Genomic DNA, 26,277 nt, shown 5'->3' on the forward strand with positions numbered 1-26,277 from the left:
GGAAGCCTCAAAAGAAAAACGCGCTCTCAAAACAAAGGAAGACGGGTCCTCGACTGCAGAGGAAGCAGGAAGCTCTGACCCTGCTCTGAGCCCAGCTGCCGGGGCCTGGGGACAGCGGGATGGAGTCCGTGGCCCTGTACAGCTTCCAGGCCACGGAGAGTGATGAGCTGGCCTTCAACAAGGGGGACACGCTCAAGGTAGGGTGGCTGGAATGCGCCGAATTGGTCACACATGCAATGGGGGGGGGGGTTAAGAATGAGGGCCCAGGACAGCCCCCCAAACAGAGTCCAGCTTCTAGAGGAGGACGGGCCCAGCTTCTCCAGTTATTGTGATTCTGGACAAGCCACTTGCTTCCTCTGAGCCTCAGTTTCCTCATCTAGGAAATGGGGGGGATAATTAATTAGGACCCGTCCTTTGGAGGCTGTTGTGAGGGTTCAAGGAGACGTTACCATAGTGCCTGGCAGGGGTTGGTTCAACACCCAGTTTTTCGGGCGAAGAATTTGAAAAGACAGTTGAAAGGAGGGAGGGAGGGAGGGAGGGAGGGAGGGAAGGACAGAAAAGCTCTTAGGAAAGAATCACGTGGACACACTAACCTCCTGGGGCTGAAAGAAATGTGCCCGAAGTATAAGAATGAGCTTCCCAGCAGTGTGGAGAAAAGGGAAAGGAGAATCCTACCACAGCTTGTGTCTCGTTGTCTGCCCCCCCTTTCCTTTTTTTAGTTTTTATTGTGTATTTTTTATTTTAGAGAGAGAGCGAGAGAGCACGTGTGCGAGCAGGGGAGAGGGGCAGAGGGCGAGAGAGAGAGAGAGAGAGAGAGAGAGAGAGAAAATCTTAAGCAGGCTCCATTCCACAACCCTGGGATCATGACTTGAGCCAAAATCAGGAGGCAGACAGACAACCGACTGAGCCAACCCAGGTTCCCCTTTTTGATGCACATCGCAGCCTTCTAGGGTGGTCCGGGCCGACGGGTTTGTGGGCGCTGTCTCTGGCAACGTCCCTGCTTATAAGTCTGCATATCCAAGCAGAGGTCAGGGGTCAGATTCAGAAGCGGCCATGTCAAGATTTAGGCACTGGAGTGCCACTGACGTATGCTAAGGAAGTCACTGCCCCCTCCCTGGGCCTCAGCCTCCACACTGGAGCAGCGGCCATTAGACGGTGTGTCTCTCCACCCTGCTGGGCCCCGCTCTCGGCCCCAAGCTTCAAGCACAAGAGGAGGGGACAGGAACGACCATTTGCTGACACCCCACCAGAGCCAGGTCCCGAGCTCAGCAACGCACACTAACGTCCCAGTTAAGCTGCCGAGGTGGGGAGAATCAATGCCCCCTTTCACAGGTGACTAAACTGAGGCACAGGGAGGTGACACGACTTGCTCGGCATGGGGTCAAATGTGGGGTGCACCTACGTCCTTTGCCTCTGGAACCTTCATTCTGTCCCCGTGGGTGTGGGCTGGGGTTTGGGGAGCTCATGACGCTCCCCAAGAGGAACAGTGTCCCCTTAGGGGGCTCCCTTCCTCTCTATGCTGGGATGCCTGCGCTCAGGTCCACCTGAGGTGCCGGCTGGGGGCCCCGGGGACACGTGGCCATGTGGGGACGGGGGCAGGCTTAGCACCAGCACCACCTATAGCCAGGGTATGAGACCTTTGGTGAGAATCATGTCTAGTTGAGAGATCTTACCAATCTGACAGCAGTTTGGGGTCTGTAGACCCAGACGTAGGGCTTGGAGGGGAGCAGGACAGAGAGGAAATAGGAATGAGGTGGGTGCTGGGCTCCAGCTGAGGCTCAGAGTGACCAGCCAGCGGTGGATGGGGATCAGTGGGCGTCCCCCAAGCGACCGCAGCAAAGGCTGTGAAATCTCCACTTTCCTCCCAGATTCCTGTGCCCGCGACCCCCACCCCCATGTTAGTCAAGTTTCCCCCCGCTAACTTCTGCTAAAGCGTCAGCCGACTCCTGGTGTGTTTCTTTTACCAGAAGTGCTGGCTAAGGCAGGAGCGAGTGAGCTCATGAGGACAGGGACCACACCAGGGCACCAGGACGTGAAACAGTGCCTGGCATGCAGTAGCCTCTTGGTAAGACATGGGGAATGTTGCAGGGAAGAAGGAAGGAAGGATTAAAGCGTTAGCTGAAACTTGGGCATCCCTCATGTCCACAGAGACTGACGAGGGGACCTTTCAAGCTCAAAGAACGATGGAGGAATGCCAGGCAATGGGAAGAGTGGCCTTTTCTCCCCTTCCTTCCTTCCTTCCTTCCTTCCTTCCTTCCTTCCTTCCTTCCACAAACACTTGTCAAGCTATGGAGCACATACTCTGTGCCAGGCATTGTCCTAAGTGCTAAGGGTATAGCAATGGAACAAGGCAAAGTCCCTGCCCTCCTGGAGCTGACATTCCAGAGAGTGAGTGACACCAGGAGGTGATAAATGGATTGAAGAAATCAACCCAGGGAGATGAAATGCAGAGGGCCAGTGGGTGGGAGGGGACAATGGGACAGCTTTAGGTGGGGTCGTCAGGACAGTCTCTCAAAAGAGGTAACATCTAGGGGTGCCTGGCTGGCTCAGTCAACAGAACATGAGATTCTTGATCTCAGGTCATGAGTTGGAGCCCCACATTGGGCATAGAACTTACAAAAAAAAAAAAAAAAAAAAAAAGAGGTAACACCTTAGCTGAGACCTGAAGGATGAGTTGGAACCAGCCATGCAAAGAGCCGGAGGAAGAGAGCTGCAGGTGGGAGGGAACAGCTGGTGCAAAGGCCCTGAGGCAGGACCGTGTCAGTGTGTTTGAAGAGTTGAAAGAAAGGTCTGTGGCTGAAGTGCAATGAGGGAAGAGAATCACAGGGTAAGGGTGATGTTGGGAGGTAAGCAGGAATTAGGACCTGTGAAGGATTTGTATTTCATTCCAAATTTGAGGCATACTCACGGAAGAGTTTTCAGTAGGGACAAAGACTGGATCGAGTTTACATTTTGAAAAGATAACAGAGGGGACAGGAATGGAAGCAGAAAGGGGCTCTTGCAGTCCACTAAGTGAGAAATGAAGGTGGCTTAACCTAAAAAAAAAAAAAAACAAAAGACAAGCTATTAATGTCCTTAATATGTAAAGAGCTCTTATAAATCAACAAGAAAAAAATCACAAACAGCATAATAGAAAAATGGGCAAAGGATATGAATGGGAAAATTGCCGAAGAAGCAACGTAAGCAAGCAAGTGCCCAATTTCACCAATAACAAAAGACATGCGCCTTAAACCAAGTAAGCGTTCCCCATTTGCCAGACCAGTGAACTTTTATTTTAAAAAGAATCTCCAAGTTTGTTGAGGATGCAAGAAAACATGCACTTTTACATGTGGGAGGTGGACAGGTAAAGTGACGATCATTTTGATGGGAACTTGGGAAACATATAAAAAGCCGTAACAATATCCATGTTTGTGAGCCAGAAATTCTGCCTCTGGGAACCCGAGATGTAATCAGAGATGTATGTGTGTTCTCTCATAAAGGACTCAGGGAGCACTCAGTGTGTCCCTGGTCCCATTCTCTGCCCTGGAGACTCAGCAAGGAGAAAACAGGTGCAGTCGCTGCTCACGCAGCTGGTATTCTGGTGGCAGACGTGGGCCACAAACCAGATAAATAAGCAAAACACAGTTTGTCGGATGGAGAAGGTGTATAGGGAAAAATAGAGCAGGTGAGAGGTGGGGCACGTTGGCAAAAGCGTCTGCAGTGTGAAATTAACCTGCGTTACCGGCTTAGTGCCAAATATTACACAGTCCTGAAAATGCTCTTTGGGGAGGGTGTCTCATGCCATAAAAAAGCTCCTGATTCAGCATCCAGTGGCGAAACGCAGGATGCAACCCTATCCACACAGACAGAGGGTCACCTCTACACAGATAATCAGTGGATGTTCATTTTGTGGAGGGGAAAACGGACAGTTTTCTGGGCACTGGCTTTGTGCCTAGAAAAAAAAAAAAAAAAGACTGGAAAGAAATGACCTGATAAGCTAGCAGTTGTCGGTCTGGGGTGGTGGGCCAGGAGCTAGTCACATTTTCCTCTACTTTTTCTGCACATCTCACATGTTCTGCGACGAGCAAGCATTCCCTCGAGGGCCAGCTGAGGCGGTGGGATAGCACGTTCACGGTCGTGCAGGTGCAAGGTCACATCCTGCCTTTATTTCGGATTTGGATGGATTTTTTTTTTTTTTTGTATTAGCTTTATTTTGTTGGTTTTTTATTTATTTTTGCGTTAGCTTTTAAACAGACTTTATTTTTCAGAAGGTTTTTTGTTTTTGTTTTTTTTTTACTTTTTAACGTTAATTTATTTTTGAGAGACAGAGCGCTAGCCGGGGAAGGGCAGAGAGAGAGGGAGACATGGAATCTGAAGCAGGCTCCAGGCTCCACACCATTAGCACGGAGCCCGGTGCGGGGCTCGAACTCACAAACCGTGAGATCATGACCTGAGCTGAAACCAACAGTCAGACTCCTAACCGACTGACCCACCCAGGCACCCCCAGAAATTTTTTCTTTTTAAAGAAATTTCTTAACATTTATTCATTTTTGAGAGACAGGGGAGCCAGAGACAGAGCTGGTGAGGGAACAGAGAGAGAGGGAGACACAATGTGAAACAGGCTCCAGGCTCTGAGCTGTCAGCACAGAGCCCCACACAGCACTCGAACTCACAAACTGTGAGATCATGACTTGAGCCAAAGTGGGACGCTTAACCGACTGAGCCACCCAGGCGCTCCTTAGAAGTTTTCTTTTCTTTCTTTTTTTTTTTTAATGTTTATTTTTGAGAGAGAGAGGCGGGGCCCGGGAGGGGCAGAGAGAGGATCTGAACCTGGCTTTGTGCTGACAGCACAGAACCGGATGCAGGGCTGGAACTCACGAACCAGGAGATCATGACCTGAGCTGAAGTTGGTGCTTAACCGGCTGAGCCACCCAGGACCCCCCAGAACAGCTTCAGATTTACACAAAAATCAAGGAGACAGTACAGTGGCATCTGGACCCATCCCTCCCTATCTGTAACATCTTACATTATTAGCACCATGCCATTTTTTCCCCCACAACTGTGACAAAGTATATTAGGGGACACCAGAAAGGACAAAGTGGAGGGGACAGGGTGGGCAGGGGGCAGATTAGACACCATCTCTAAATATATAATAACCACAGCTGGTTTGTAATGGTTCGCTGTCCATTTCAAATTTCAGACTGACTGTCCTCTATGTCCAAGTGATTTTGAGTTATTGCAATGGGATCGTCTGTTCTCCTCTATGCATTTTATCTTCTACAATATATCTGTGGCCTTGGATGAGCACTTAATTGTGTGGCTGCATTCGTGTGTCTACCTTGTCTTTCTCTGCATCCCTGGTAGAGACACGACTGATGTCCCCACGGGAGCTGCGTCACGTCCTGGGTCTCATAAAGGCTGGAGGTGGATGGAGGTTGCTTCTGACTTGCAAAGATGCTCAGATCATCTTTCCAGATGGTGGAGGTGGAGGGTGAGGTCCCAGAGGCCACCAGGGTGGAGAAGGTGGGGGTGGCCCAGAGCCCACGGATGGTGATAAAGGGCAGCCCACGGGGTATGACACGGAGGGCACTTCTGGGAAAGGAGGAAATGCTCTGGCAGCCACCTTGACCTTAGGTGCCTGAGTGGCTCCGTCAGTTAAGCGTCTGACTCTCGGTTTGGGCTCAGGTCATGCTCTCACAGTTCAGGAGTTCAAGCCCCCCGTGAGGCTCTGCGACAACAAATCTTGAAGTTGCAGAAACCTACAACCACCATGCAATTTTTACCTTAACGGGCTGATGTGGCTACGTTATTAACTAACGAACATACTCAGAGTTTCTGCCTGGCTTTTATTTTTTTAACATACTGTCTTAAAACATTCTTTACCCCGATTCCCGCGTTTCTTGGGGCCTCCTTAAGTTTTGCTCCCGAGGTGCCTCACCCCCCTCACTCTTGCAGAGCCCTCCCTCTGTGCAACTGTAAAATCGTGAGCACGATGTCACCTTGTGTGCCCCCTTCTCCCAGGCCAGGGCGGCGCTGTGTGGTCGGGTGGCCCTCCTTCACCTGGCTGGGGTGGGGTGGGGTGGGGCGGGGCGCAGCTCCTGGAGCCATCCCGTTCATCCTTCCAACCGGTGCTTCCTGAGCGCCCCTGAGGGCCGGGCCCTGTCCCAGAAGTGCCCGCAGGCAGATCCCAGCCTCTGGGAGCCCGAGGTGAGAACATCTGAGCTCTGGTCTTGGAGGAGACCTGGGTGGCACATAGACCCACACTGGGCACACGGCCCCAGACATCACTTCCTGGAACAAAGCATCCTCCCCGGTAGGCTGGGCACGTCCGGGTGCACAGGACCCCACTGTTTCCAGCTGAAGGAGGGGGGCCGGGTGGTGGCTTCACCCCCATCTCTCCACGGATGACCCGGACCCTGAGACCCAGACTCGGGGAGCCCACAGCCTCCTCGGCATCTCCAGAGACAAGGTCGATGGCACCTCGGACCCAATGCCGTCAACCCTGAGCCCTCTAACTTGCTCCCCGACAGTCATTCCCACGGCAGCCTGCCAGCACTCGGCCCAACCCCCTCGAGTCGTCCTGGCTGCTCCCCAACTGTCTCGTACCCGGCCGGTCGTTGAGTCCTGTCAGCGACTCTGCCGAAACCTATCCGGAACCTGACCGCCTCTCCACACCCCCTCCCCGACTGCCCTCCTCCTCCAGGCCTCCCCCGACCCCGGGCAGGTGCACAAGCTCCTCACTGCCCCACCTGCCTCTGCTCTTGGCCTCCCCAGTCTCCACACGGTGGCTGTAACTCAGAGCCTGAGCCTCCCCTGCTGCCCCTCCCTGGCTTCTCTTGGCTTTTATTTTATTTTATTTTTTTTAAGTTTAAATTTATTTATTTTGAGAGAAAGAATGAGAGCACGAGCAGGAGAGGGGCAGAGAGAGAGAGAGAGAGAGAGAATCCCAAGCAGGCTCCGCACTGTCAGCACAGAGCCCGACGTGGGGCTCGATCCCACAGACGGTGAGGTCATGACCTGAGCCGAAATCAAGAGTTGGATGCTTAACGGACTGAGCCCCCTGGGCGCCCCTTCTCTTGGCTTTTAAAGGAAAATCTGAACAGCTTCCCGTGGCATACAAGCCCTACATGCTCTTGCCTGGCTGGCCTTCCCCACTTCTCCTCACAGTTCTGCCCTCCTGAGTCAACTCCAGACCCTCTGGACTCCTCTCGGTTCCCAGAGCAGGGCTTGCTACCACCTCAGGGCCCCCTGCACTGGCTGTTCCCTCTGACTTGGACACCGTTCCCCGCATTTTCTCACCTCCGGTTCCTTCCTGTAACCGGGGTCTCAGTTCACATATCACCTCTTCAGGGAGGGTTTTCTGGACCACCCCATCTGTCCCCTGTTGACAATCTGCCTGCCCTCAACCAGACATCCTCGATCTATTTCGGAGCACCTGCCACTAGTTTAAGGTACCTGTTCAGTTGTTTCCTTCCTTCTTTATTGTCTGCCTCTGCCCACAATGTAAGCTTGTTCCCTGCTGTCTCTCTAGGACTTTGCATGGTATCTGGCACACAGCAGGTGCTCAGGAAATAACTGATGAGTGAATTCCCTGGCTGGGGGCCTTGGGGTAGGACAGTGTCCTGGGTGGAGGGCACCCATGGGGGTAAAGGCCGGGGGCAAGCCAAGGTGTGAATTTCACCAGGGAGGAGCTGATCTGTCTCCTTGGTGTCGGTTTTCATGGCCCAGAGGGGTCTGTAGCTTTTGAACAATTTTAACGGTAAGAATTCAGCCAGTCTGGGGCACCTGGGTGGCTCAGTCGCTTAAGGGTCCAATTCTTGATTTCGGCTCGGGTCATGATCCCGTGGTTCGTGAGTCTGAGCCCCGCATCAGGCTCTGTGCTGTCCCTGGCTTGGGATTCTCTCTCTCCCTCTCTCTCTCTCTGCCCCTCCCTCGCACGCACTCTTTCTCTCTCTCTCAAAATAAATAAATTAACTTAAAAAAAAAGAATTCAGCTAATGTAGCTAATGAGAACATCACAGATGAGAAAACTGATGCCAAAACTAGAGAGAGAGTCGGAAGCAGACGGAGTAGCCCAGCCCCAGGCTCCAGGGCATCTTCCTTGAATCTGTGGCCATGGAAGACAGCCCACAGGCTTTAATTCTCCCATTAAGTTGGGGAATTATTTTTGTTTTGTTTTCAGCAAAAGTTTTCCTGAGTCAGCCACCTGCTTTCCGTCTGTCCCCGGGGCTGCTGACCTTGCCCAGGCTACAGACTCAGGAAGGAAGGAGTCAACGGGGCCTGGCAGACAGACAAGGGGGTGCCTACCTGCACGGCCTGGGCCCAAGGCAGCAAATCCCAGCTCTTCCTGGCAAAATGGAACTAAGTTGATGCCCTTGCGTCTGCCTGCCCCCCGGCCCTTTGCACCTGCAATGCCCCCATAGTAGCATGCTCTTCTATATCTGATTTTTTTTCCCCTGTCAACAAATACCCACTAGGATTGAGCTGATGTGCGCATCTGCTCCAGGACTGACAGGAGAGATGCCCCCTTGGCCCTGGGTCCAGACACAAGTAGGAGGTAGAGTGGAGGTAAAAACCAGTGGGCCAGGGTCCCCCCAGACCAGCTGAGCCAGGAACCCCAGGCCCCAGAGTCCTGGCTTGCTGTATGGGCTCTGCCTCCCCGCTGCTGGGTGGCCTTGCTCGCCTCCCACCTCTGGGCCTCGGTGTCCCCATCTGTGAAATAGCCTTTGGTGATGAGCTGTCCCACGGAAGGCTTGCCCCGGGGAAAGGAGGAAGGGGCCCCAAGATTCATTCTGTACATACTGTTCCTCCCTGCGGCCGCTTGGTCGCTCATCCACTGCAACTACCAGCCCAACCAGGGCTGTTTCAGTTCCTCTCGACCCACCTGTGGGGCTGCAGAGATCTCACGCCATGGACGAGGAGCCCATGTGACCTGGGCAGGCCAGGCCTCGGCTACATCTTAGCCCAAAGACCTCTTTTATTTTGCTCTCTGGTGCCTGAATCCCCACCACCCTGCATTGTCACCCCTGAACTCAGATTATAAGGGTTGTTTAAGTGTAAGTGACCCCAGGTGACCACCAGTAGGCGCTGAGCTCAGACTGGGGCTCCCCGACCTTCCAGGGTCCCTAAGACCTTCACCCCATGGCTCGGTGCACGGCATGCAAATGCTGCAGAAACCCCATGTTCAGGGGCACAGCTCAGGAACTGAGGCACCCCACATCTGCCCCCCCAGATCTGCCTGGGAGTCCAGCTCCGGCCCCCCTAAAGTTCAATGCACTGACCAAAACCTCACTGGGTCCCCAGCTGTCCAACCTGGGGAGTCTGTGACCCTCTTGGGGACAGGCTGTCCCGGGGCCTGAAATCAGACACGGCCCTCGTGAACTGGGGCAGGTCCCCAACCCTCCCCTGTGAAGTGGGTCCTGGGCTGGCATGGGTGATGCCCACCTGGGGTCCTTGAGCAGCGAGACCTCAGCTGGTGGCAGCCGTGCCTCTTCGGTAAGCAATGACCGTTGTCCCTCCCGCCTGCAGATCCTGAACATGGAAGATGATCAGAACTGGTACAAGGCTGAGCTGCGAGGTGCTGAGGGCTTTATTCCCAAGAACTACATCCGCGTCAAGCCCCACCCGTGAGTGGCTGCCCCCCCCCCCCCCCCCCCCGCCCCCTGCCCCGGCCCTACCCTCAAGGCGGCCCCAGCCCCTGCAGTCAAGTGTCCTCACCTGGCCTGGCCCAGGCCGAGCCGAGCTGCCCGAAGGGCACCCCTTAAGCACGCCCCTGGCTTCTAGTCATCAGTGTCTCTGCTGAGCAGGGGCAGAGGACAGAGATGTGAGGACCAAAGTGGTGGCAGGGTCAGGGCCAGCCCAGGCCACGCCCCTGAGGGCCTGGAACACCAGAGAACGCCCAGGAGAGTGCTGAAGGGGACAGGGCCCTGGGCTCTCAGCCAGCTGGGCCACTGGCTGCGGTGGGGTCTCTGGCAGGTCCTGCTGTCTCTATGCCTCAGTTTCCTTACCTGTAATACAAGAAGGGCCGAGGCTTCAATCTGCAGAGGATTCTCAAGCCCTCTTTAAGAGTGGGTGTCATGTGTGGGGCCAGGCATGCTGGGACCTGGGACCTGCTGGCCCAGGGAAGCTCCCGGCATGCCCTCAGCAGGTGGCCTCCTCCCACGCCGCTGCCCTGAGAAGGGCCGGGGCCGACCCCGGCCCCAGAACAGGCCCAAGTGGCCAAGAACCTATGAAAAACTGACTGGATATGCCTGAGATGAGGGTGGAGGTAGGCCCCTCACTCAGTCACTCATCAAACACTAGCCGCAGCCCCAGGGGGCCTAGCTGGGTGATGCCAGAGACACATGATGAGACGCTGGGGTCGGAGCAGCCCCATCCTGTGGGAGCGACAGGTCATAAAGAAAGCACGAGATGGGAAGGCCGTCAGCATTGAGGTAACTGGGGAAGGCTCCTCAGAAGAGGTGACAATGAATGAGGTTTTGAAGGGTGTGCAGGAGTTAGCTAAGCAGCAGAAGAGGAAGGCATTCCTGGAAGAGGGGACAGAGAGGACAATGAGGAAGAGCCCGTGGCAGGAGGGCCTCAGATGCCAGGCTCACGGTGGTGGGGAGCGTGGCGATGGCTGAGCAGGGGAGGGACCCTGTCACAGGTGGAGGCGTGTGACAGGGCCATGCAGGCTGGAGGGGACAGACTGGAAGCCATGAGGTGTGTGTGACGGTGAGTTAGCAGGGGAGGGCAGTGCAGGGTCAGGGTATTTCCTCTTTATCTGCCTTCGAGTTATTTCCAAGCTGCTACCACCTCCGGCTTCCTGTGCGGGCAGGGCCCCGTCCCACCCACATCCCCAGCTACCCTGCCTGGGTTCCAGGCATCCCCAGCCTCCCCACACAGAGGCTGCTGCCTCTAGCCGACATCCTGGGCTGCAGCTATGACATCCAGACCCTGCGGTGGCCCTGTGGGCAGATATCTGTCCCTCTGGCCTTATAGTCTTTCGGTCAATAAAGGGAGAGCATGAGGGGAGAGAGAGAGAGAAATGCCAGGTGCCCCAGGGAATCCATAAGCCAATGGAGGACACAGGCAGGAGTGACCACCGTGGGCCGGTGGGTCAGAGAGAGACCGCCAGGGGGAGGAAATGGCCTGATGAAGGCCGGAAGCCCAGAAGGCACAAAGCTGCTGAGGAGCCCCGAAGAGAAGCTCGCATTTGCTGACCCAAGATTTCGGTGCAGGGCCAGGCCTATCTGGGGGACGCCGGTGGCTGAGACAAGACCGCACCTGTTGGAAGCCATGGAGGGTCCCCGTGTCTGAGGCCCTTGGGGTCCCGGGGGTCAGTTCTAGCCACTTACATCTGGGACAGAGCAGGGACAGGGGTGAGGCCCCCAACCCACCTGCCAGGCCATGCCCAGATGTGTTCTTGGCTAACCTCAGCACCCTCCCTGGCCCCACAATAGCGGTGGGGAAACTCGGCATCTGACTCAGCCCGTCGGGCCCCCGGGTGTGGGGGGAAGGGGAGGGGGAGGGCTGGGGCGGGCTGGGGTCCCAGAAGGCCTCATCCTACACCAGCCCCACTCCTTCCCTGAGCACCCCCACTGTCTCCCCTGCCTGCCTGGGGAGCCCCTGGGGGAACCGTGATACCGACCAGGGGCCCCAGAGGCACCCACCTGGCCGTGTGCCCGCGGCAGCCGTCAGGGAGGGCTTCCCAGAGGAAGGGCATGGTCTGCTGGGCCTGGAAGTTACAGTAGAAGTCTGCCAGGGAGGGCAGCAGACAGGCCTAAGCGAGTGCTGTGCGGGGAGGGGCGTGAGCCATTTCACAGCAGCCGAGGCTCCTGCAATCTCTCCAGGGCAGACAGTGGAGACAGCTGGATTCTGGAGGTCTCAGGAAATGCTTGTCCCGCACCCCATCCTTCAAGCCACCTGAGGACCAGCCCTGCCTTCTCCTGACGGGGCGGGGGCAGGGCTGGCCTCCTCAGAGGGTGTGGTTGCCGAAGCCTTTGAGGGTGACGGCCGCCCACACACTGACGCCTCCTATGGGGTTTTGTGGGTTCTTTGGAGACAGCCGAGCCCTCAGGAAACGCCCACTCAGGGCCCCACTGGGACACGGCACCTGCACCTGTGTCCTGCTGGGGGCCGCGGCCTCCCAGCTCGGCCTCCCGAACTCCGGGGACCCGGGCCGAGCTTTCCAGATGGTGGCCTTGAGCCCCCACACTCAGCAGCCGTCTTCTCTGCCTCCCCTCCCATAAAATCCACCGTGAGATGGGCTCGGGGTCCCCACCAGTCTGGGGACAGCAGTAGGCTAAGCCTCGCTTCTGGGTGTGGGCTCCACAGAAGCAGCACCTGAGACGCAGTGGGAGGACGAGAACTTTATTTTGGAGCGGGAGGCGGGCAGGGAAGGAGCCAGTTGTCCACACGGCCGCGGACGGCGGCGACAGACAGGAGGGGCACCGGAGGGAGAGGACGCGGCACAGGCACCCCAGAGTGTTCCATCGGGGCAGGGAGGCGAGTGTTTGTCCACCTGCTCGTCTCAGAGAATGTTCCGGGGGCTCGGTCCACCCTGCACACAGGCCTGTGTTAGTCACCAGAAAAAAGCCCCGGGGCCGAACCCCGGTGTTCGCATTTGGCCCAGCCCCGTGAGGGGACGGTGGGGACGGTGGGGACGCGGTGGGACACCACCGGCAGCTGCCGCTCCACCTATCGCCCTGGCTCTGGGCTTCGAGGGCTCGTCAACATCCTGACACAACAGGAAAAGTCCCACCTCACATCCGCCCCCGGTGCCAAACTCAGACTCAGGAAACATTTGCTGAAAGAGGGAAGGGAAGCTTGACGAGGGACGGAATCTCTGGACCCCACCCGGGGTTGGCCGTGGTGCCACCATCAGACTCTGGCTGCTCTGGGCCTCAGTTTCTCCAGCTGAACAAGAAAGGGCCCAGCCAGAAACCACCTGGTTTCTACAAGGGTGGGCAAGGCCCAAAGAGGCCGGGGCTGCGTGGGCCACACAGCGAGATGGGCAGGCCTGGCAGAGAAGCTGAGCCCCAGCCTTTTGCCTCCAGGTACTGGGGGCAGAGGGGCAGTGGGGGTCTTGCACGACTCTAAGCATTTACCAACCACTTCTGCATTACCCAGTTCTATTTGGTCAGCTAGAAAAGGGACTTGGACCTGTGAGCAAAAGTCCAGACGGCCTCAGTCTGTGCATCTGTGAAATGGGTGCAGGGAAACTGCTAGTGCTTCTGCCCTCCATTTTTTCTTCTTCTTCTTCTTTTTTTTTTTTTTTCACTTTTCAGAATCTCTCATCTAAAACAGAGGAGCTCAGCTGGGGTTGGCCAGGTCGAGGCGCCCTAAATTTTGATTTTTCTCATTTCATAATTTCTCATTTCATAATATGTTTGCCTGGCTTGGGCTCAGGAGCCAGAATGCCGGGATCGGGTCCCCACTCCTGCCTGCCATGGCGTGTACCCTTGGGCTCGTTGCTGTGCGATTCTGAGCCTCGGGCTCCTCATCTGTGAAATGGGTGCAATCACATCTCCTGTGTCTCGGGACCGCCGTGAGGATCCGCAATGTTGGACACCCGGCACACGGGGAAGGGGTACCCTGGCCTCCCCACTGCCCTCACTCGGCCCCTCTCTCTGCAGGTGGTACTCGGGCAGGATTTCCCGGCAACTGGCCGAAGAGATTCTGATGAAGCGGAACCACCTGGGAGCCTTCCTGATCCGGGAGAGCGAGAGCTCCCCAGGGGAGTTCTCTGTCTCCGTGAAGTGAGTTCTGACCCATGGGGGAGCGCAGAGAAGGGTCGAGAGAGTAGTCTCCCTGAGGGAGGAACAGCCAGAACCTGGAAGCAGGTGACTGTCTGGGGCGGGGGGCGTCCGGGAATGACACGCACCCCGGCGTGTGGTCCAGAGTGGTGGGAATATGCTTGGAAAGGGGGTCGGGGCTGCCTGCAAGGCCTCAAGTGCCGGCACGAAGGGTCTCTGGACATTATTCTCTGGGCAGTAGGGAGCCATCATAGACTCATCATGAGCGGAGGAAGAAGGATGCCAGGATTTGATGTAATGGAAGCCACTGGGGGTGGGAGAAGCACCGAGACACCCAGGGCAGGTGTCCAGGATGTGCTGTGGACAGGGTGCCACCATATGGTGCCGTGATTGAGATGAGGGACTGTGGGGCCAGGCTGCTTGGGTTCAGGTTCTAGTTCTGCCCTTTCCTGGCTGTGTGACCTTGGGCAAGTCACTTAACTTCTCTGTGCCTGCTTCCTCTGATGTGAAATGAGTAATTGCAAGGAATATATGCGTCAATATATATATATTTTTTGAGTCAATATATTCAGAGCGATTGGAATAGTGCCTGACATTGAAGCAGGGTCGCCGTGATGGGAGGGTCTGGCTTTGTGACCAGCAGCTCCTCGGGCGTGACGTGCCAGTCTCTGGGGAGCGCAGAACCCAATCCCAAAGGCCACAACTAGGGCCATGGAGGAATCCAGGCTGGAAGGTAGAAACAACTAGGGCCATTTTTTGGCAGATCCCTCCGGCTGCTATGAGGAGGAGGGATGGTTGGGAGTAAGCGAAACACTTGGAGGCCAGCGAGGAGCCAGGCCGGAGGTGGCGGTATCTGGGACTCTGGAGGGGGCTGAGGACATGAAAAGCGACCGGGGAGGGGAGTGGTGTGGATCTGCGAAGTCAGGGCCGCCAGCAAAATGCCGACTGTCAGGGTCTCCGCGGGAGGCGCCCACGGTGCCAGCTTTTCCTGTCACTGACCGCTGTATTGGGGTGGCAAGGTTGCCAGCGGGAGGGAGGGAAAAAGCAGTGGACCCTGGAGCTTGGCAGTGTGGCCCCTAGGAGGCCGTTCTCCCGGGACTGGGTTGGTTCATGGCCAATGGCTTGATTGTCCAAAGGATAAATGAACACGGGACCACTTTGTTGTTTAATGTGGGGGCCAGGGGGGGGGGGGGAGTGTGACAGGGCGCTGGGGTCCGGGGAATCCCAAAGAAGCAGAGAAAGAAAGACACGGACAGGGAGGCTGCTGGGGCATGTGTGTAAAAATGACCCAACATCACGAGAGTTCGCGGCACTTACCTGATCCCCTCCAAGCTATGCAAGCAGCCGGCCAGTTCCTTTTACTTCCCTTCCGCCCTTGACCTCCAGGGAACAGACCGGTTATCCCAGGGGATGGGAATGGCTCTGGCCCTCTTTGAGCCTCTATTTCCCCATCTTAAAAATGGGAGCACTGTTGAGGCGCCTGGGTGGCTCAGTCGGTTGGGCGTCCGACTTCAGCTCAGGTCATGATCTCGCAGTCTGTGGGTTTGAGCCCCACGTTGGGCTCCGTGCTGACAGGTCAGAGCCTGGAGCCTGATTCAAATTCTGTATCTCTCTCTCTCTCTGCCCCTCTCCTGCTTGCACGCCATCTCTCTGTCTCCCCAAAATAAATAAGTCTTTAAAAAAAATTTTTTTAATGGGAGCACTGCCAGTGTGCATGTGTATGGGGTCGGGGGGGATGCTGTGAGTTCTTAGCTCTGATCCACCACCCCGTCCCCCGCCCCAGGATGGTCGTGGGCATCTGGAGTGCCCCCTGGGTCACTTCCCACTTCCACAGCTCAGCCTCCACTCCCCAGGATCCGTGCAAAAGCAGGAAATGGAAATTTTCCGTGTGCTGGCTGTCCGAGGGCCTGGTCAGCTGGGAATGGTGCCACCAGGTGGGCTGGTCCAGCTTCGAGGGGCTCCTGGAATCGGTTCAAAAGCCCAAGATCACCTAGCAAAGCAGGGGCACAGGGGACTCAGCCGGACAGCTTCTGCAGCTGGAGCTGAGGGGAGGTGGTGGCCCTGCCAACCCCCACCCTGCCTCTCCCGCCTCTGAGATCAAATCACACCTCCATGCACTGCCCTCTTCTGGCGATTCTTTGTAAATGCAGCCCGGCTGGTGCAGGTTCAGATGCTGCTGTGTGTGTGTGTGTGTGTGTGTGTGTGTGTGTGTGTAAGAGAGAGAGAGAGAGAGAGAGAGAGAGAGAGAGAGAGAGAAGAGAAGAGAGAGGGAGGGGGAGAGAGAGAGAGAGAGAACCACAGAGTGGGACAGAGAGAGGAGTCAAACCAAGGAGTGTGGTGGGAATATAGACACGGCCTGGCCCAGGGGTCTCCACGATGAATGAATAAATACAGGCAATTCAGAGACAGGGGACACTTTCCACATGGTGAAGGAGGTGATATCTGAGCTGGGCCCTGAAGCCCGAGTAGGAGTTTGGTGTACAAAGAGAGGAGAGGCATGTCAGGCACAGGGACTAGCCTGTTGGACCCGGAGTTGGGGTGGGGCAGGGGTGGGTTTGGATAGCAACAAGTCCGACCAGGAGGGGAGACAGGCAGTACTAGGAAGTAGTTGTTGAGCAGGGGAGCCAGCACCCACGTCCTGGGAAAAGGCCTGGGAGCATCTTTCAGAGAAATCCTAGCACATGCCCTTCCGCACGTCCCCCAGGGCATCCTGGCCGTGTCCCCCCCTCCCCCCCCCCCCCCCCAGGTCAGAACCAGAAGGAGCTTCCAGGGCTCAGCTAGCTGTGGTTTGTGCACAGCGTCACCAGGTGGCGTCCTCCACCCCCCAGTTTCATCCCAGCTGAGCCACGCCTCCCAGGTCCTCCTCCCATTCCTGGTCCATTGTCTCTCACGGGGGCCTTTCAGTGGCCCTTGGAGGATCACAGGGCAGGGATTAGAGTTGGAAACTGAGACTCAGAGGGCGTATATGGCTGGGAGTGTGGGCTTTTGAGCCAGAATCTCAGCTCTGATACTAGCTGGATAACCCTGGGCAAATTACCCTCTGAGCCTCAGTAAGTGCTCCAAAAATGCAAGTTATACTAGTGATTATATTACCTTCTAAGGGCCACACTGCTTCCCAGCCCCCTGTCCCACGAACCCAGGGCTACTAGAGAAGGGGCAGTGACAGAGTGGCAGGGAACCCAGTTCTCGTCCTGACTTCGCTTCCCGTCCCCCCCACCCCACCCCGTGCCCCCGGGCAGGTCCTGGCTTTCTCTTGGCTGTAATGGCCTCATCTACATCATAGAGACAGCAACCCCCAGGTTGTGAAGTCCAGTGACTCGATGGCCATCCAGCAAAGTGACAGCGGTGCAGGTTCAGGTGTGAGAGCATTTCCGCCTGCATCGGCTTGGCTCTCGGGGACTCTGACCCCATTCCACGTGGCATCTCCCGCATGCTCACGCCAAGCCCCATAAAGCTGTCAGAGGTGGGGTTTATGGGCCTGGGCTGCCTCTTGGAGTGAGAACGGCCACAGCTGACTGCCCTTTATGAATTTACAAAGGGCTATCTGCCACCACTTCCAGGGGCATGTCTGAGCTGGCAGCCAGCAAGCCAGGGACCAAGGCTGGGGCACAGTGCCTGGGCTGTGTCGCTTTTGTCCCACACTCCCAGCCAGCCTGCGGTGGACTTCTCCACCGTAAACGGCAGGTCGCTCCCAAGCGAGGCATTTTGCTTCCGTTCAGGCCGGAAGCGCCCTGGAGTCAATGCACGTATGTTTGCTCTGGTCACCGAGTACCTACTGTGTGCCAGGCCTTGTCCCAGGTGCTTGGGATTCGGCCATGAACAAAATGGGACAAAGCTCCCTGTCCTTCGGGCACCCATTTCTACTGAGGTGACAGACAAGAAACAGTTATACAAATTACATAAAATCGTGGAAGATGATAAAGGCTCTTGGGAAAGTGAAGCAGGAAAGAAATGGTGGCAGAAGGTGGAGGGTGCAATACTTTGCAGGCAAAGACGGAGAAGAAGTGATCCCCAGAAACCCCGTTGGCAGGAAACGGGGGCTCGGAGAAGTGCAGTAACTTACCCAAGGTCACACAGCAAGAAAGAGCGGAGCAAGTGCCCATTGACCCTCTGCGCCCTGACAGACCCACCTGTCCTGAGTCCCGAAGACCCACAGGTCCCTGCCAAGGTCCCTTTGGTTCGATTTCATGTCTGCTGCGGCACGTGTATTCCACCCCAGCCCTTTTCTGAGGCTAGAGAAGGGCCATGCCTAATGGAGATCACCCGGTGGGGGTGAGCACCCACACCTCTGCCCTGGAGGGCCCACAGGCCCCAGCTGGGGCAGTCCTGGGGCTCCTGACCTTACCCCAGCCTTGTTTATCCTGTCCCTTTGCTGCTGCCACCAGGCCAGAAAAACCAGCCGGGCAGGACAGGCTGCTGCTAGCACCAGGACTCAGTTGGTCCTTGAGGCTTTTGTTACAGCCCAGAGGCCGGGCCCTGCCCCTCTTTCCCCCCACCCCGCCCACAGTGGGCGGGTGTGGGGGTCACACACAGAGACAAACACACCCACGGCTGCAAAGAAAGGGACTCACGGAGCAGAGAGAGAGAGAGAGAGAGAGACCTCCCCCTCCCCCCCACACCCCTAGACACGAGAGACAGGGACACCAGGCACACGCAAGCCCCAGGACACTCACACAAACACCGTGGGCACTGCCCACTGTTGTGGACCAGCTCCACATGGCCCCTCCTCTGGCCTCGCCCGGGTCGAGACCCCTTCCTGGCTGCCCTTCCCGCCTCCAGCTCAGCAGGGCTCACAGGGCACGGCTGTCTGCACTCAAGCCATCCCCCCCTGCCCAGTTCGGGGGTCATCTGGAGTCAGACATGGATCCCCCTATGTGCCCTGCAGCTCCCCTGGGCCGGGGGGAGGGAGAGTCCACAGAGGGTCTAAAGTGTTCTCAAACACCTCAAGGCTCCACCCGGGCCTTGAAGGATGGCTAAGGCCAAGACCACAGAGGAAAGGGAAGGTGTTCCTGGGGAGATCACTAGCAAGGGTCCCACGAGGCTGGAAGATAAGCTGGCTAGAGAGAGCGAGACTGCCCCAGATGCTGAGTCCTTGGGGCCACCGGATGGAAGTGGCCCTGCTCAGCCTCAGACAAGCGTGATCACTGATCAGGAGGGGCCACGCCTGGCTTCCATGGCCGCCCCTGGCTGTGGGCAGGCCTCTCTCCTTTCTGGGTCCCACGCTCCTCACTACAGAACAGGAAGGTTGGACCAGGTGGGAGAAGGGACAAGGCCCGTCGTTTACTGAGGACCTACTATGCACCACACACAGGTGAGGGGCTGGAACACGCAAGCATCCCAGATTTGAGAATTCTCCCAATTCTCAGATTGGAAGGCTCTAGAATTCCTGGGTCCCTCGTCCCTTTCCTGTCTCATCTCCTCTTCTCTGCCCGCCGATCGTCCTGTGTGATCAGGGAATGCTTTGTTCCTGATAACTTTCCTGGTAACTGAAGGTAACCTCCAAGCACCAAAAAGTTCAAAGTTGTGGTCCGTTGGGGTTGAGGTCATTTTCTTTTTCTTTCTTTGTTTCTTTCTTTCTTTTTCTAATGTTTAATGTTTATTTTAATTTGAGAGAGAGAGAGAGACGGATCACAAGCGGGGAAGGGGCAGAGAGAGAGGGAGACATAGAATGTGAAGCAGGCTCCAGGCTCTGAGCTGTCAGCACAGAGCCTGACGTGGGGCTCGAACCCATGAACCGTGAGATCAGGACCTGAGCTGAAGTCCGAAAGTTGGATGCTTCACTGACTGAGCCACCTGGGCGCCCCCTGGAGATCATTTTCACAGCCACTACCCCCTTGTCTGTCCCCTTACCCAAAGGGGAGGGGCCGTCCTTACCCCAGGTTCCTCCTCCTGCCTCTGCACCAGGTGGCCCAGACATGGAGTCCTTGGGGTCCGTCTCCTGGTTTCTCACTTGCCCGGCTTCGGGTTGCCTCACTCCACTGCTGGGAGAGACACTCCTCCCCGAACACCCCTGCCAAAGTCTAGGGACCGGGGAAAACCTGATCTCGCAGGGACCGGACACTAGGGAGTCATAGGGCTTAGAGGCTGCGTCAAGGGGAGTGTGTGGCCTCTGGGAGGCTGTGGCAGACCAGACAGGGCAGGAGGCCCCGTCCGCCTGCCCGCCCCAGTTCCATCCCAGGAACACGGGCATGCATGTCGGCCGGCCGACAGCGTGCGCGGCTTAGTCACCTGGGAACAATGCTTGCTGATGAGCGGCTTTGTCTCGGGTTTGGGGATCACTGCTCCACCCGGTCCCAGAACTGGCTCCGCTTGGAGCTAAGCTGCCCCGAGATCTGGATGTGTCTTAGAGAGGGTGTCGGGTCTATTTCAGGGTCAGGACAGCTGGAGGGCTGGAATCACAGCTCAGAGCGGACCGGACAGGAGAGGGTTTCAAGAACAAAGCACCTGATGAGCATTTAAGCCTTGGGCCTTGACGCTCTAGTCCCTGGGTCTAGCCTCTCCCAGCTGGGCTAGCCCTCAGGGCCCACTCCGGCCTCCCTGCCTTTTCCGTGTGTAGTATGCAAGCCATTATGCGCAGTGGGTCAGAAGAAGCCCGTACAAGGGGCTGAGGAACCCAGGGAGACCTCTGACTCTGACTGAGTTTGGGCCATTTTACCTGGGCTTTGAGGCATGAGTAGGAGCTTGACTCGAGAAGAATTTGGAGAAAACTGTGTATGCAAAGGCTTGGAGGGGAGGTATGTTGGAGTGGAGAGAGAGATTCTGTGTGGTTTGGACCCCTTAACATGGGCAGGGTGGGAGGCATCCCACTTTGCCCACCACCCCCCCCCCCCAACACACGAACAGAACAGATTCACCTTCAACAATTATCTTCAGTCTTTAATCTTAAACCTTCAACCGAGCAGCGCACCCGCCCCAGGACTGACGCTGGAGGAACCACAGGTCCCAAGCCTTCTGGGCTCTCAGCTCCACCAGCCACCTGGGCAGGAAGCCCTTCCACGGGCAGGTTCCTAAGCTGGCTTCTTTCTGCTGGGGAGCCGGGGTTCTGCTGTGTTCTCCCCAAAGTCACCAGCAGAGTCCCCACCTCCTGCAACCCCCCTCCGGGGAGTGCATCAGCGCCCCCCATTGGGCAGGTGAGGAGGCCGAGGCCCAGAGGCCCAGGTGAGCTGACCGGAGCAAGGAAGCGTGGCCGTGGTCTTTTGGCCAGGCCCAGAGGATGAGAGGGAAGGCCTCCTGGGGATCACAGCCCAGGGAACAACGTAGTGCAGTAGCAGTCCTGGACTGTGGCTGACAAGGTCTGGCATGTTCCCCGTATCACAATTAGAATTACGATTACTGCTATTGTCATACAACGAGAACCAGCAGGGGAGCATGCTAGAATGACGCTTGACACATGGGAGCTTGGATGTGGCCCCAGCTCCGTTTTCTGTTGCCGCGTGTGACCCTGGGGGGGGTCACGGTTTGCACTCGGGGCCTCAGTTTCCCCGCCGTACAAAGGGCTCGGTTTGCACCTCCTGGACCACGTGGTGGGGCCGGCCACCCTTGCAGAAGGGAGGGGAACTGCAATGGTTTGTGCTGCCCATTGTCTTAACGCTGGCCCCACCTCTGGTCCCAGTCCATCATGACCTGTCCCAGCGTATGGGACATGCTGCGTGCGGGAAGAGAGTATATGAAGTGTATGAAGGAGGTGAGGCTGGGCAGGTAATCAGAGCCAGATCTCGAGTCCGAGGTGTTAAGATTTTCTCCCGAGGGCAATGGGGAGCCATAGAAGGTTCTTGAGGTAGGGGGCAGATAGAGACATGAAGCATCCGACACACCTGAGCTCCTCTCCCACCTGCAGGCTTTGGTCTGAGTCAGCATGGTCTGAGGACTCACTCTTCATGGGACCGTGAGGGCCGGGAGAGGGCTAGGGGAGACTGTCACGTCTGAGGGGCATATTGAAGAGGTGTGAGAAGAGAAGCCCGTTTATTGGTTGATTTATTTTTAAAGTTTATTTATTTTGAGAGAGAGAGAGAAAGAGAGAGAGAACGAGTGGGGAAGAAGGGCAGAGAATCCCAAGCAGGCTCTGCACTGTCAGCACAGAGCACGAGTCGGGGCTTGAATCCACGGACCGTAAGCCCACGACCTGAGCCGAAATCAAGAGTCGGACGCTCAACCGACTGAGCCACCCAGGCAACCCCCTCCTCCGAGAGGAACACGTTCAATGCTGCCAATTAGCCACAGGCAGCATTTTCTGAACCCTTTTCCAGAAGGAAGGTGCTACCATTATCCAGAAGCTGAGGTTTAGAGAAGTTCAGTGACCTGCCTAAGGTCTCACGTCGACCTGCCCTCCCGCCCTGCACCTTCTCCCCCGACTGCGGGTCTCAACCCGGGCTGAGAGGGGCGAGCTTCCAGGGGGAGGCAGAAGGGAGGCCCCGGGGCCCCGCTGAGGCTGCCCCTCTCCGCTAGCTACGGCGACCAGGTACAGCACTTCAAGGTGCTGCGCGAGGCCTCGGGCAAGTACTACCTGTGGGAAGAGAAGTTCAACTCCCTGAATGAGCTGGTCGACTTCTACCGCACCACCACCATCGCCAAGCAGCGGCAGGTTTTCCTGCGGGATGAGGAGCCCCTGCTCAAGGTAGGGGCCCCCCCTGCCTCCCCCCACGTGAGCCTCCGCGGGGGGCCGGGACGCCTGCCGGGTCTGGCCACCCCCCACCCCCACCGGCAGCCCCGCATCCAGCCCAGGCTCTAGAGTCCGACTCTGGTGGCACTGCGGTGAGACACGCAAGGGTGGGGACGGAGAGGGAAAGGAGAGGAAAGAAGAGAACGGACGTGACGCGGGGCCACCAGTGTCTGGCTTGTTCTCAGCTCCTGGCGCAGTGCGTGGGTCACAGTAGGCACTCGGTGTGAATTTGCGTGAATGAAGGTACAGACACCTGCCGAGCCTACTGGGTGCCGTGCGCGCTGAGCTGGGCTTAGTATGCTGGGGTCCTCATCTGGCCATTGCCCAGGTGAGGAAACTGAGGCGCACCCAAGACCACCCACCGGGTAGGCTCAGTCCGGGTTTCTGGCCCCGAGGAGCTGGTCTTGGGTGGGGTGGAGGCAGTGTGAGCACTCGTGGGTGAGGGCCTGGCTGGGCTCAGGGTGTGTGTGTGTGTGTGTGTGTGTGTGTGTGTGTGTGTAGTGGGGGGTGGGTATCCAGCCGCCACTGGTCCTCGCAAGAACAGCAATTTGCTAGCCAGCCCTTTCATCAAGGGGCCCCTAGGACCAGCCCTCGCTCTCATTAGAATGATGATAGCAGCCAACAGGGTTATTAGCCCCGGTGTGGTTTCCTCTGGGAGGGGGGTTCGGCAAGGCCTGGGGCTAGAGGTCAGGACCCTGGGACGGCCCAGTTGAGCCTGGGCTCTGCAGGGGAACCAGGGAGCATAGCCTGGGGGGGAGGCTGACGGACTGCTACAGAGAAGCTCCAGTCCTGCCTGTCCCTAGACCCCCACCACGCGTGACCTTCGTCCGTTCCTCAACTGGGCCTCAGTTTCCCCTCTCATGTGCCAGGAGGGTCAAACGGTGCCTCGGGAGACCCCCATTCGTGCACTCTGGGCCGCCAGGAAGCTGCCGGGCCTCCTCAGTCTGATCCTGGGGCTGGGTCGGTGGCGAGCTCTCCGTCTGAGCCACCTTCCCTCCCCTCCCCCCTCCCCCCAGGCCTCTGTCCCAGACCTCCTGCAACCTCTCCCCTTCACCGCCGTGGGCCAGGTCTGCCCTTGGAGAATGTGAGGGAGCCAGTGTGGAGCTGGTTGAGGGCTCCCCACACCGCCCCCCCCCCCCCCCACTGCCTGGCTCTGGCCTGGGCCCTGGGGTCACCCACCCTGTGGGAGAACTCCAGAGCTGGCTCAGTCCCCTAGGACCCATTGCCGCCTCCTACTTCCTGGGCAGAGAGCCGCTAATTACAGCCTGTCCACTGATCCTATCACCCATCCTGGATAAGATTCCGCAGGCTCAGAACAGAGATGCCGGTGGGACCGGTAGGGCCGGGACACCGGGTATAATCGTCACGGCGACAGGCTGACGTGCCTGCAGAGAGCTCTTGTCCGCCCGCCATTTGCAGGGGGGGAAACTAAGTCCCACGAGGGTGGGGACTTACCCGAGGTCACCTCGGGGTATAGATAGGACAGGAACCCAGGCCTGAGAGCTGGGAGCGGCCCTGAGTGACCTCCTCTCCCTCAAAGCTCGGTCAAGGGCGCAGCCATAAACTCTGTTCTTAGCTATGCACCACTTTACAGCTTATAAGGCCCGTTCCTGTGGCCAGGACAGCGGTGTTGGTCTGTGGAGAGGGTGGCGTAGACTTGGAGTGAGAACAGAGACCAAGCTCAACTCTGCCCTCCCACCCACAGCAAATCACTTCTCTTGTTGGGGCCTCCTGAAAACCCCCACTAACCACCTCCTCCCCTCGCAGGGCCCCCGGGCCTGCTTTGCCCAGGCCCAGTTTGACTTCTCGGCCCAGGACCCCTCACAGCTCAGCTTCCACCGCGGTGACATCATCGAGGTCCTGGAGCGTCTGGACCCCCACTGGTGGCGGGGCCGGTTCTGCGGACGCGTGGGCTTCTTCCCACGGAGCTACGTCCAGCCGGTACAACTGTGACCGGGGTGGGGGCCCGGGGCGGGGGCAGAGCCAGCAGGCCATCCGCCCACCAGACACTGAGGTCCAGAGAGAGGACGTGGACGCCCTGTCCCAGGGTCCCAAGGGGCTCAGCCTCACTGGAATGTGGACCTCCTCACTGCCATGCCCGGGCTCCCGCTGCTTCATACAAACGGAGACGGGGCCTCGGTGCCCGAGGACCGCTGCGACGTTCAGTGCTCACCAGGCAGGGGGAGCTCCCAGAGCTTCCTGCTGGCCTCTTCCTGTTGGCTGCCAGCTGCATGGTGTCACGGGGCAGGGGGACAGAAGCCCCACTCACTCCAACCATCAATGGCCGCGGTCTCAGGGCTCTTGTATTTGGGGGCTCTACCCGAGGAAGCATGGCGGACGGGTTCACCTGGGGCTGACCATCTTCTGGGCCTCCCTGCCCACCCTCAGATGGCCTCTTGAGGTGTTCTGGCTACCGGGAAAGTGGCTTAGCGGTGAGGGACAGGCAAGGGGACTGCACGCACATTGACCTGGACCGATGGACGGACTCCAGGCGGAGACTGACTTCTCAGCAGCCCCCTGACGACTTCGGGCCCCACTTGGGTGTCCAACACCCTCACCCCACCACAGACACTTTGGGGAGGGCCTGCGGGAGGGGAGTGCAGGGATGAAAGAAACAGGCAGCTGTCCCTCTCCCATAGGCCCGACACGATGGACAAGCTCCGAGGGCAGGCCCCGGGCACAGCCACTTGGGGGACCTGGCCGCTCTGGCCTTCTCTGTGTAGGCCCAACTTCTGCCCGGACTGGGGTTCCCGGAGCTCAGGGAAGCTACAGGCCAGGCGGGAGGCCAGGGCCACCGCCGGACTTTGAGGTCCAACAGCATCTGGGATGGGACACTGGCCTGAGCACAGGCGGGGCGTCCACATGGAATGTGCCACCAGCAGCCGGTACTGACTAGCCCCTGCCCAGGGCCTGGGCACTTTGGGGAGCAGGAAGCATGAAACGGGGCTCCGAAAGTGCTTCGAATGCCAGGCTGATGGTGGAAGGGGCAGGGAGCGGGGAGGGAGGGAGGGGACGGCCCCGTGGCAGCCAGGAGCAGCTGGGATGGGAGGCAGGAGTCCAGGGAGGGGGGCTCCCCTCTGCCCAGGGCCGTCTGGAGACCCTTCAAGCCCCGAGCTGCTCCTGACCTGGGCCCGTGTATTCAAAATAAAAACAGGAAAATGAGGATAAGGATGTTGATCGGAAACCTCATTTTCTTTGCTTTGTGCTGGTTTTGAAATACCACCTTCTTTCTGTCCGTCGCCCCCCGACCTTCTTAGGACTCCTCCTTTGTCGGCTCAACTGGTGTGTGGGCACCGGACCGGCTACGCAGTCGCGAGGGGAGTCCCTGGGTCTCTGGGCCTCGGTGTCCTCAGTGAAAGGGAGGTAGACCTGAGGATTCCGAGCGCTCCGGCCTTCTTGGCCACGGGGCCAGCGTCAGGCGAAGTAGGCGTAGAAGAAAATGTTGACACACATGAGCAGGATAGCGTTGAAGCCACACACACGGGCCCAGAAAGCGTGTTTCTGGGGTGTCCGGCCATCGCCTGGAGGAGGTAGCAGGAGGAGAGGGAGACAGATGAGGACCACAGGGCCACACTTCGTACTACGTCCAGGGTGCCTTGGGGTGGGAGAGAGACTCAGAGCCTAGGGTCATACACGTACCTGCTTTGGCTCCCACGAGCACATCCTGAGCCAAGGTCCACCAGGTAAGGTTCTCAATCTGCGGAGAACGATCGGGACGTGGGGGTGTGGCAGGACAGGGGCGGGCCCAGACAGGGTCAGGGGTCGGTGACGGAAAGTGGGCAGCTGTGTTCAAAAGGGGACGGGGGTCAAGAGCTAGGAAATTCTGTTTATTTTTTTAAAGTTGATTATTTATTTTGAGAGAGAGAACAGGGGCGGGGCAGAGAGAGAGGGAGAGAGAGAACC

At 57.7% G+C, this 26,277-nt stretch overlaps 2 protein-coding genes across 5 annotated transcripts in view; one reads left to right on the plus strand and one right to left on the minus strand.

Moving 5' to 3' along the window:
• The first annotated feature begins 17 nt into the window (after positions 1–17).
• Positions 18–25,535, plus strand: GRAP (GRB2 related adaptor protein). 3 transcript variants are annotated; one of them, XM_086686173.1, is made up of 6 exons: positions 18–197; positions 9,508–9,605; positions 13,596–13,718; positions 22,161–22,296; positions 24,142–24,315; positions 25,014–25,535. In XM_086686173.1, exons 1-6 carry the CDS (start codon positions 120–122, stop codon positions 25,095–25,097), a joined length of 693 nt encoding a protein of 230 aa, XP_086542299.1. In that variant the 5' UTR covers positions 18–119; the 3' UTR covers positions 25,098–25,535. The 3 variants fall into 3 exon arrangements, with proteins under 3 accessions (XP_086542299.1, XP_086542298.1, XP_086542300.1); XM_086686172.1 differs by having other exon boundaries at positions 20–197; positions 22,161–22,329; XM_086686174.1 differs by lacking the exon at positions 25,014–25,535 and having other exon boundaries at positions 20–197; positions 22,161–22,329; positions 24,142–24,327.
• The window catches only part of SLC5A10 (solute carrier family 5 member 10), a 62,139-nt gene continuing 57,581 nt past the window's right edge, over positions 21,720–26,277 (minus strand). The window contains exons 14-15 of one of the 2 annotated variants that reach the window (XM_086686170.1): positions 26,014–26,071; positions 21,720–25,895 (exon numbers count right to left, since the gene is read on the minus strand). In XM_086686170.1, coding sequence (XP_086542296.1) covers positions 25,789–25,895; positions 26,014–26,071 — 165 coding nt within the window. In that variant the 3' untranslated portion in view covers positions 21,720–25,788. The remainder of the gene's footprint in view (positions 25,896–26,013; positions 26,072–26,277) is intronic. The other variant, XM_086686169.1, reaches the window with a different exon arrangement.

This window comes from Puma concolor, chromosome E1 (genome assembly GCF_028749965.1).
Source record: "Puma concolor isolate L17-30 chromosome E1, mPumCon1.1.hap2, whole genome shotgun sequence".
Lineage (NCBI taxonomy): Eukaryota > Metazoa > Chordata > Mammalia > Carnivora > Felidae > Puma > Puma concolor.